This window comes from Atheta coriaria, unplaced genomic scaffold, assembly GCF_025399875.1.
Source record: "Atheta coriaria isolate IRGN ID8LTWV9N9 unplaced genomic scaffold, Caltech_Dcor_3.1 hic_scaffold_15_pilon, whole genome shotgun sequence".
Lineage (NCBI taxonomy): Eukaryota > Metazoa > Arthropoda > Insecta > Coleoptera > Staphylinidae > Dalotia > Dalotia coriaria.
Genome location: NW_027045457.1, coordinates 163,086 through 173,757, shown reverse-complemented (window position 1 = coordinate 173,757; position 10,672 = coordinate 163,086). Strand labels below are relative to the sequence as shown.

At 36.9% G+C, this 10,672-nt stretch overlaps 3 protein-coding genes across 3 annotated transcripts; 1 reads left to right on the top strand and 2 right to left on the bottom strand.

Moving 5' to 3' along the window:
• Positions 1–191: 191 nt before the first annotated feature.
• On the bottom strand, positions 192–1,669 carry LOC135802045 (RNA polymerase II subunit A C-terminal domain phosphatase SSU72-like). Its single transcript, XM_065315579.1, has 3 exons — positions 1,137–1,669; positions 816–1,074; positions 192–744 (listed from the first exon to the last, which is right to left on the bottom strand). Exons 1-3 carry the CDS (start codon positions 1,367–1,369, stop codon positions 643–645), a joined length of 594 nt encoding a protein of 197 aa, XP_065171651.1. The 5' UTR covers positions 1,370–1,669; the 3' UTR covers positions 192–642.
• A 239-nt stretch (positions 1,670–1,908) lies between these two features.
• Positions 1,909–8,311, top strand: LOC135802046 (zinc finger MYND domain-containing protein 11-like). The gene is given in 10 exon segments (XM_065315580.1): positions 1,909–2,048; positions 5,020–5,306; positions 5,401–5,658; positions 5,661–5,909; positions 5,962–6,286; positions 6,289–6,371; positions 6,434–6,947; positions 7,006–7,253; positions 7,305–7,475; positions 7,529–8,311. Coding segments are annotated over 9 exon segments (2,259 nt in total). The 5' UTR covers positions 1,909–2,048; positions 5,020–5,024; the 3' UTR covers positions 7,658–8,311.
• Positions 8,312–8,742: 431 nt separating this feature from the next.
• Positions 8,743–10,280, bottom strand: LOC135802047 (protein LZIC-like). The gene is made up of 4 exons (XM_065315581.1): positions 9,946–10,280; positions 9,744–9,879; positions 9,647–9,681; positions 8,743–9,369 (listed from the first exon to the last, which is right to left on the bottom strand). The coding sequence occupies exons 1-4, from the start codon at positions 10,044–10,046 to the stop codon at positions 9,117–9,119; spliced, it is 525 nt and encodes a 174-aa protein (XP_065171653.1). The 5' UTR covers positions 10,047–10,280; the 3' UTR covers positions 8,743–9,116.
• Between the last annotated feature and the right edge of the window lie 392 nt (positions 10,281–10,672).

The window sequence follows — 10,672 nt, the reverse complement described above, 5'->3', positions numbered from 1 at the left end:
GCTAAGGGTGAGCGTGGAAAAGCAACAGGTCTGCCTGGAATGCTAGGCGGAGCTGCCGCGGGCACAAGCATGGAAAAACCGTGGAAAAACTGCATAAACACGAGAATAAAAGAAAAAGGAGAAACTGCGTCGTGTGTATCGCGAATTAGATGAGCATTAATCAAAATTTTCGAAAAAAACAACACGGAATATTACAGATCACCGGCGATGTAATTTCGCTTGTAATATTATAATTATTACATATTAATAACCGTTTATATTATGTAAAATACATTCGATTTCGCACGTTAATTATTTAATGGTTACAATCTCAACGAGTTTAAATAATTTTAACATTTTGGTTCTTTTTGAAATAAGTCAGCAACATGGGGCATGTTGTAAGTAATTAATAATTAAATAATGATCAAAAGAGGCAAAATCATTAGCTTTCTAGGCCACACAGATGGAGGGATACGTGAAATATACCATTCAGATCATTTCGTTTTCAATCAATAGTGAATATCATCATAATTTTAAATCATTGTAAGCAAAGCCATGATATCGCGCATTATGCAATTAATTTTTGTATAAATTTACAAAACCGCTGTGAAATATTGTTAATACTTGATGTATGTGGCCCAGCTTCATCCGATTACATTCGCGTCAGTTAAAAACTATGCTGTGTAAGATGGGCCTTTTGCATTTTTCTTCAAAATCATGCAGGACTTCATCAATGTCATTGTCTAGATCTTCACTTTTCCTCAGCTGAAAATATTTTAAGAAAAACATAATTAGTTCTGAGTAATTTTGATTTGTTTATTAATATTTCTTATTACCATTGAGCACAGATCTGAAATTAAAAATGCTCCAATTGTGGCCTCCTCCAAGTTATCCTGTATATCAAAATTAATAACATGCACAATGGTGTTGTCAACAGGTGTTCTGTTCTCCATGCATTCAAGCACTTGATCATAGACTCTCTCTTCACAAGTGATTAGCACATGGAATTTATCATGGTTCTCTTGAAATCTCTCAGGTCTTGATTTGATTCTTCTATTTCTATCTAAGGTGTGCAACAGGCCATTCTGAGTATATCTGTAACAGATTTAGTGAAATTAGTGTTGGTGTTAAACAATGATAATGATAGGGAGTTTTACAATGATTTATCTTTGGACATTAGGTCTTGGTAGATCTCTTCATATGTGATTCCAAAGTCATAGATGTTGGGTTTATCTGCTGCAGAGCCTGGAAGCTTGACCTTGTCACCAGTGCCAAATGACTGCACCTGGAAACCTTTCTTGGCGAGGAAGTTGTGCGCCTCCATGCTGCGATTCATGTTGCTCGAACATATTACTGCGATGTGTAGATCATCGTCCATATTCGGTGCCATGGTTTAAATTTAATAGTTTTGTTTACAATTTAATAGTTATCTCGATGAGCTTACAGAGAATTCCTTAACCTATAAAGCGCTAATCGGCCGGAATTATGCTGCGTGAAGAGTGCTCTCTTCAGCAGCCTACAATAATAATAATTTTGCGTGTGATGAGAAAATTGTGTATAATGTTTTGTTGATGTTGTTGCCGAGATCGCAAAAATAAAATGTGTATTAAAAATGCAAATGATCGGGAAAAGATTTGGGAAGTCGACGCAATGCGTGACGAGGAATCATCTGACGTCGACAGATGACGGCTATCGAACCAACTGCAACGCACAAAAATCCCTAAATGTACTTTTACCAACTTTTGGCATAAATGAAATCAAATGTTTATCTTCTAATACTTATAAAATGTATACCTTCAAGTATCTTATCAAAATACAAAATAAAATATCTCAAATATAATTTATCATGACCAGTAAATATGTAGAAAGTTTTGCGGCGTTTACATATAATGTGACGTTTCAGAATTACACCAAAGTTACTAGATTTTTTATTGGTGCACTTGCAGAAGTAGTAGGGCAATGGCCGCCGCGGGCCGAGTTCGTGTCGATTCTTCTGTTTTGGTTTATGTTTATACAATTGTTGATAAATATTAGTGCAGCTCCAGTATTCATCAAGCCGCATACGTAAGGTACGTGCGAAACCAGAGCAAATTTTCCAATATATCGCCTTGCCAACGCCTTTGTCGAAAAGCTTATATTTCACGGTCAAAGTGGCTCCACTCTTCCGAACATACGCATGATTCTACATGTAATTGTTTAAACAATCCGCGAATGAATGCCACAGGCGCGTAATTAATAGCACGCCGTTGATTATTAGCGCCGTCACAATACGTTTCTTATCATACTCCTCGTTGCGATAATGTTTTTGCGAACAATTTAGGCGCACACACAAGAAACATTTTCAGCCTGTTTGTAATTTCTCGTTACTCGTTCCGCTCGGCTATTTTAGGTAGGAAATCGAAACACAATTACGATGCAACTCAATATCACGAATGCATTTATTACAAGCAGAAGCAATTCGCAAACAGGTGTATTTATTAACAAAAATAATAATAAATAAGTGTAAACAACTACAGGTTGCCATAGCAACCAGATTTCTTCTAGAATCTTGTGTTGATCTAACAATGTTTAAGTTTTAAGTATAAATATTGATTAATTTTGTATTTGTTTGCCACTGTATCAAACCTTATCGATTCAAACGCATTCAGTGGCGGGTCGCACGTTGTTAAACTGTTTGACGACTCGATGCACAGTTCTGACATTAATGCCATTCGCCAGTAGTCGAGTGATGTTGCCAAGTGCAAGAGTTAAATCCGTTGCAACAGTTGTCTTCGCATCCATTAAGTAACTTCGTATGAAAACCTCCAACATCGACGGCAGCCACAACGAGGCAAAGGCCAAAATATATTTGCCAAGGACTTTCACTTGTTCTTCATTGTTTACTAGTTTCAGCTTGGTGTGAGTCACTTTGGCGTAGAAAATTGTCGCAAAATATGACAAAACAAACACAATCAGCGTGTGCAGCTTGATGGGCATCATCTCTAAACTGCATTTACGATTTGTTTGATGTGAGAGATTTATTTCTTCTTTTTAGTAGGACTATTTGTAAATGCCTGCTTGAATTGGCGTGATTTTTCTATTTCTTCAGTGCTTTCCACTTTATCTTCGGGGACATCTTTACTATTTGTTGGTAATGTTTCTTTTAAAGTGTTTAAAGTATCCAAAATATTATACGGTGCTTGATTGCTTTCGGTTCCATTGATTTCAACAATTGTTGCGTTATTAGCATTATCTTGTAATTGTTGCATAATATCGTAAATGCGGTCGATTACATTGTCAATTTCCCTACTTTCATTCTGATTTACTTGAATATTAGTCACATTTAAAGGGTTTTCAATAATATTGATGATGTCGCTAGGTGAATCTGTGAATTGTGTGATGTCGAACAACAAATCCGCTTGTAATTCCGATGGCTTCATCGTCAAAGTGACGATTATTGCGTAAATAATTGGCAGGAACCATGCTAGGAGTACTTGCACAATCGATTTGAAGTCACGTTTCTTTGGTTCCGGTTCATCGTCGCTTTCATCGTTCTGCTTCGAGATGAAAACTTTGTCGTCATTTGCCGGGAGACTTTGTGATACTTGCGCACATGATTTACATTCAATTGTCGAATTGAATAAGGAAATAATGCCGTAAACGAAAGCGACTACTAGCATTATGTACTTGAAGTATACTTCATCGTACATGTTACAGTCTTCATCGTCAATGGTAGCAGGAGATGATCCTGATTGAGTATTTAATAACTCAGTCTCTGTTGACAATTCAACATCATCGAGTTCTCCTTTGCGGAGTTTATTTCGCTTGTTGTGTTCTATTATTGTCTTGCCAAGTCGATTTATCGCTATGAGTTTACGAATTGAATTACCGCCTGCAACCGTTGAATTTTCGAAGCTTTTTGTAGTAATCAATGAATTCATTGAGTATTTCATTGGTATTTGATATTACAGCACTTTCAGATGTGAATGTGACATTGGAGTCGCCATTCTGGAAGTTTTTCGGGTTGAATAAATCTCGTAGGGCTTTTTCTGCCACAGGATCGTATTGAGGTTGATTCAATGTTGCACTTGTATTTATTTCAATTGGTGGTGGAGTTGCCGGCGATATAGTTATTGTAATAGTTGAGTTTGTACCAATAATACATGCACAAACCACATAGAATATTCCCAGAATTAGTGTTGCTAATGCTTCTGAGATGTATAAAGGTGACATTTTAATGTGTTTCTTGCGAATGAGGGTGTAAGTCATGTACGCCAACACTGTTCCGCCAATTATTATTAGAATTATGCCAATAATCAAGTCAATGGTTAGCATTTTGCTTATAAACTAATTTTAGTTTAATAATGTTTATTTCACAATAATTTTAATGCTTGGAACACTGGTTACACTGGTGGCACTGAAGTAATTACTGTTTGGACCTCTTTTGAGTTGAGTTGAGTTCTGACAATGAATAACTGTTAAACTTGGCGATTACAATATTGCCAATGAGTAAAAATATATAAAAATACTTAATGTACAGAGTGACAATAGAACAATTCAAAATTTTAATTGGAATTAATGTTTTAGTGATGTTATTGGATGATTGTTTGGAACATGCTGTATAGAAACATTGAACATGATGATGAGGGTGACTTAACTGAACACACATTCTGTTATCACTGGACAACCTGCTGGTTGTTCCATTGTGGTGCTGTTGGAAGTTACGAGTCGTGAATGTACAGTTATTCCAAATTCCTAGTTGACTACAGTAGTTTATTTTGATTTTAGTACCTTATTTTCATAATTATATGCTGTATTTATGCAGTAAATCTAGTTGCATATTAAATTTATTTGAATTTCTTCACTTATCAGCTTTCTCATATCTTTGCCGTTCTTTATTTGTTGTCATTCTAGCCTATTTAGAATGTTATTTTAAGTGTGTGCAATTGTTTATCATAAACAAATCAGAATTCTATTTGAGCTCCCCTCTAATTACTGCGCATATCACGTTACGATCTATGCGTTGAGGTTAGCCGATTAAAAATTGCGATTGTGTTTCAGGCAAGATGCCGGTGCGTAGGTGCGCCGATCCTGTGAGCGTGCAGTATGTCTGGGACGCCATCAAGTCGTCAACCGTGCAGCGACAGACAACAGATGTGGCACGACTCGTGAAGATCATCCAGAAGTACGCGAATTGCAGCCAAGCGCAGGCCGAGCTTTACATTCAGCAGACGCTCGAGGATGATCTGATTCTCGAGGTGAAGCGCATCGCGCAGAAGGGTTCAAACGTTGGCACCGAGGTTGAGTCCTTCAAGATCAACCGACAGGAGGCCGGAGACTTGCAGACGGTACGCGGCTCCACTCTCATTATAAACTGCAAAAACGTAACCGATCCGAGCGCGTATCGGCCAAAATAACTTAATTATCTGTGTGGTTTTGTAGCCCGCCGACGACGGTTACGACTGGTACTGCATCGAATGTCACTTGGCTGGAGACGTGATCACATGCGCCGGCTGCTATCATGTCTTCCACGCGGAGTGCTCGCGGAAGGCGAGTCGCAAGATCATGAATTTCCCTTCTCTCAACGTGCCGAAAGTCACACAGCCTTCGAATGATTCAAACACGCAAACAGCGACGAAAACGAATACAGATAAAGATCCTCTGGCGGACGGGGACGCGGAGGGTAAGGAGAATGGGGATACCGAGGAGTCGAAAACGATAAAGCCTTGAAAGATTCGGATAAGACTGATAATGCCGAAAGTGTTGACGGGAAGAAGAAGCCAGACGTGGAAAGTAAGAAGGACGATGCGCCAGTCAGCGTTAAGGATTACATTTATGACGAATCGCTGTGCAGCATTTGCAATATGAACAAATGCGACCCGGGAAGTGGCCTTGATATCGACGAGTTTAACTATTTACTGAGCTTTATTCTAACTCGAATTAAATCATGGGTAAGCATTGTCAAATCTTTTAGAATCCAGTAATATTTCTGAGATGTTGCAGGTGCCAGATCATTTGACAAGTAATCTAAACGGTATGCTAAAACACGAGTGGTATACTCCGGCGGAGATGAGCTGGCGCGCCGGGCAATTGTTCTACACGCATATGGACATGGCAGCGGTGGAGCTAAAGATACGCACGAAGGACTACAAGAATTTCTCGCAGTTTAAGGCTGACGTGCTCACAATGTTGCATAATATTGACATTTTCCATGGCACAGAATCACAGGAACATGGCGCCGCTGAGTTTATGATCAGAGACATGGAGTACGACATCGCTGAGTTGCAGAACTGCGTTGATTGCTATCGTCATAGCAATGAGAAGATTAATCAAAATGGTTTTGCTTGCCATGTCGAAAGCCTCATCGTTTGGTCTTTGCTAAACAGAAGGGATATCCGTATTGGCCGGCAAAGGTATAACATAGTTACATATTTTTAACTATTACTTATTTACTTATTTGTATATATTTTTGAAGGTGATTAAAGAAACTGATACAACGTTTGACGTGCGCTTCTTCGGTGGCAAGTACGAACGCGCGATTCTACCAAAGAACTGCGTGAAACCAATAACGACAAACATGTCGCAACTGCAAATCAAAAAGTCATCGGGTTTCAACAAGGCGATGGAGGAATTGAGATTGCACCAGCGATTGTTGGAGAATCCGAGCGAGGTTGCCGCAATCAAACTGACGCCGAAAGCTAGAGCGAAGCCAAAGCCCAAAAAGGCTGCGGCCCCGACGCTGAAGATTAATCAGAATCATAAACCTGCGTCTGTTGCAAATAAGTCAAATCTCTCGACTTTGTCGAATGTGTCACTTAATTCTTCTGCAATGTTGTCTACCAACACGAGTATGTCAAGCACGAGCGACGATGTTTACGAGTTTCACGATGATTTGGCAATTGACATCAACACGAAAGATGAGCCGAGGACGAGTAAAAGTCCTGTTAAAGCTGGCGGAGTTAAAAGGAAAGTTTCATATCATGAAGAGGGTAAGTGTAATTTTAATTATGAATTTTAGTGTGTTTATGATGATTATGTAATTTGTAGTACCAGAAAAGACACGGAAATTATCATTATCTACGCCTGAAAAATCACCGCCGAAAACGGCCACACCTCCAAAATCTCGCGACACCGATGTTATAAACATTTCGGATATTGATGACGATCGGGAGGGCTTCACCGAATTTCATGACCCTAGTCAGAATTTGGTCTCAAGTTCCACTGAGTTGTTACGAGAGGGCGAGGAGCCTGGCATGCAAAAGTTAGACCAGCAGTATAGCGATGCGGTTGAGAAGGTAATACAAAGTTATGAAATAAATATTGTTATAATAATCAAATATTTTTAGATGAGGCGTAAATTGGAGCTATGTAAAGGCAACACTAAGCAGTTAATCGTCACCGCAATGGACTCGATGCAGGCGGAAATTGATCGAATACAGAACGAACATAACGAAACACTGAAAAGACTGTTTGAGTCACATAATGCGCAAATTTCCGAGACCAAAAAGAAACAATGGGTAAGTCCATTCATCCAATACATTTTTCGGTTTACTTATGTTCTTGTTTTCAGTGCTTCAATTGTGAGCAGGACGCGATATATCATTGCTGCTGGAACACGACGTACTGTTCGCCGACATGCCAACAACAGCATTGGCAGGCCGAGCATAAGCAAGTTTGCAGGCGCAAGGATAAACGTTAGAGAAATACCTATACAATCTCGATGTAAAATTCAGTTGAAATCACAATGATATTTGATGGCGGGGCGCCAATAAGTCAATAAGTTGTGCCAGTCTAACACTTTGTCAACTTTTAGAAAACATTCAAAATAATTGCAACAATTGTAATATTTTAGCCAAAAATGTTATTTCTATCTAATTTTGACTTATCTTGGTTTTATAATTTTATTTATGTTGACTCAACGATTGTTGTTGATGTGTGTTATTTTCTGGCACGATTTGGTATATCATGGTACATGCTTTGTACAATTGGGGATGTTAAAGTTTGACTGCTGGGGGTGCCTACATAGGGTGCACAATATGCACACGTTTATGATAACATAAAACACATTTACTTATGGACGATTGATTTTCTGCTAGGACGCAGTTCATAACATAGTTGCAGCAAGTTATACAAATTAACTATTTTTTGTCGCAATATTCTTTCCTATGTTTATAATTTGACTTTAGTTCCACTGTACGCAAAAGAATTTGATCAATAACAAATAATTTTATAACTTGGAGTTGATATTAAGACATTTGATTGCAAGCAACCATTTGGGAAGTAGCATACTAATGTTATCAATTGCCTTGATGATTTATTATAAATGTATTGCAAATTATATAGTTAGTGACGAGTTGTACCTATGGGTATAGGTTTTAAGTACTTGGGAGTACATTTGGTTTGTATTCTCATCGATGTCTGATTATTTGGCAGATTATAACATGTTTTTTTGAAAACTTGAAGTGATTTAATTCTAATATCCTGTAGAAAATTCAGACTTTTATTTCTTACAGAAATAAAGTAATTTTGATTATAGTTCTGGAATAGGGCGACAAAAGAAACCCACATCTTGTGAAAATTGATTTCAACGTTTCTGCTATCATAAAATGTTCGTAAAAAAGAAACAGAAGTTATGTTTTAAATTAAATTTTCTCTTAAGCCAGAACTGAACTTAAATTTAAATTAATTTTCGACAATGAGACATTTCTGTTGCAGAGTCATTGAATAGATAATCAAAATATTCTCCGCGTATCGGTGGATGTAGCCGCAGAGAAACGACAGGCACCAATATCCAGAAATTTATTTTACATCAGCTTAAAAATATAAAGTTAAAAATCTTAGATTTCTAAAATATTATGTGGAACGTAATTCCTAATTTCAGTATAAAATGTACATATGTATAGGAAAAGTATTGATATTTGCCCGCACACATCGCCCACAAAGGTATATCAGTCAAGCAACATTTATAATTATTACATTTCCATAATATTACTATCAAAATTAGACTGGATTTGATATATAATCCAATTTTCTATTTTGACTTCAATATAAACAAAAATGGCAAATCAGGGCACATTTTAAAAATACCAGCATATTCATCAAAGCAATATAAGATGAAAATTCTCAAAATGCCTCATGAAAACTTGCCCATGATAAAATTATTCATTCACTTCTACAAACTCAACATTACTTAAATTATTAGCATTGTTTGTGTATTCATCCAGAAAGCAAAGCTGTCCAACACTTAATTCTTCTCCCAATTGCCTTAGAACAATTAAGATCTCCACCTTTAATTTATCAAAAGCTTCTTTGGTTATTTTGTTCAATTTGTACTCAGCTTCCAAACCAGTAAGCTTTTCTTTTAATTGCTGTGGTTCCATTTTCCGAAACAGTTTAATGACTTCATTTGTTCATGAAAACTTGCCCATGATAAAATTATTCATTCACTCTACAAACTCAACATTACTTTAAATTATTAGCATTGTTTGTATTCATCCAGAAAGCAAAGCTGTTCAACACTTACCTCTCCCAATTGCCTTAGAACAATTAAGATTTCCACCCTTTAATTCTATCGTTTTCTCTTGGTTATTTTAATTAATTTGTACTCAGCTTTCTCCAAACCAGTAAAGCTTTCTTTTAATTGCTGTGGTTCCATTTTTCCAAAAGAAGCTTAATAACTTCATTTGTGTTGAATGCACCAGATATGGCTTTCGATTGGATAGCCTGTATATAAACATAACAAAAAGTATTTATAACAATCTATTTTAAGCCTTATCAATACTTACAAGTTGCATAGCACCCATTGTGTTCACCAATGATATATCACCCTTTGCAAGTTTGGCTAAACTATCATTAAATTCCTGAAGTTGGTCCAGAGTGTCCTGTCGTGCTTCCTCATACTCTTCTGCATCTAGTTCGTCCCTATAGTATATTAAATCAATAATAAATAATCGATTATAACTTATTTCACAATAGTTAAATACTAACTTTGCTTCTTCCAAGTCTTTAAGTTGTTCAATCAGTCTATCCAATTGACTTTCCATGTTTTTCTTCAGGAGTTCCGTCTCATTTTTTCCGTGAGAAGTCATTTTTATGTATTTAAACACTTTAAACAAAGATTATGTTGTAATAGCCGCTGGTAAACCCCTGGAGTAAACAATATAAAATTCGTGGTTATGTTATTATTTTGAAAGTACAACTTTCAAATTTATAAAATCAGGTAGAAAGTGTGAAGAATAAATTCACATATTAATTTTTTTCACTTTATTAATCAAGTAATAACTACATACTAAACTTTGTACCGAAATACTATCTTATTATCAAACTCGTCTTTATAATTCTGACGACAGATGGCACTACCGTGTCAATAATAATATTTTCTCGAAAAGATAAATACAGATACGCATTCCAAACAAACCAATTATTATCTATGAAACACAGGTGTATCTCAAATATCACAAAAACATCATGTGACGCATTAGATAATACCACTAAAAAACAACTCTAAAGTGGGATTAAATCATTATTTAACACTCGATTGAATGAATGTTAATTTACGATAGTTTCGTGCATTTCATAGTTGCACGCCTAACGTGAACGAAACCTGCACCCTTTTCGGATCACCCGAAGAGCAGTCTATCCGGGCAGGTGTGTGTCAGTTCAGTTCCCGGCGTTTTTCGGCGTTGTGCGCGGTATCACAATCGTTCTTGCGCCG

Bases quoted from the DNA above. Each gene is read 5' to 3' on its own strand.
- LOC135802047 (XM_065315581.1), bottom strand. From the start codon at position 10,046: ATGACTTCTCACGGAAAAAATGAGACGGAACTCCTGAAGAAAAACATG. The intron at 9,880-9,945 runs GTTAGTATTTAA...AATATACTATAG, and splicing joins AAAGACTTGGAAGAAGCAAA to GGACGAACTAGATGCAGAAG. The intron at 9,682-9,743 runs GTAAGTATTGAT...GTTTATATACAG, and splicing joins CAATGGGTGCTATGCAACTT to GCTATCCAATCGAAAGCCAT.
- LOC135802045 (XM_065315579.1), bottom strand. From the start codon at position 1,369: ATGGCACCGAATATGGACGATGATCTACACATCGCAGTAATATGTTCG. The intron at 1,075-1,136 runs GTAAAACTCCCT...AATCTGTTACAG, and splicing joins ATGTCCAAAGATAAATCATT to ATATACTCAGAATGGCCTGT. The intron at 745-815 runs GTAATAAGAAAT...AAATATTTTCAG, and splicing joins TTTCAGATCTGTGCTCAATG to CTGAGGAAAAGTGAAGATCT.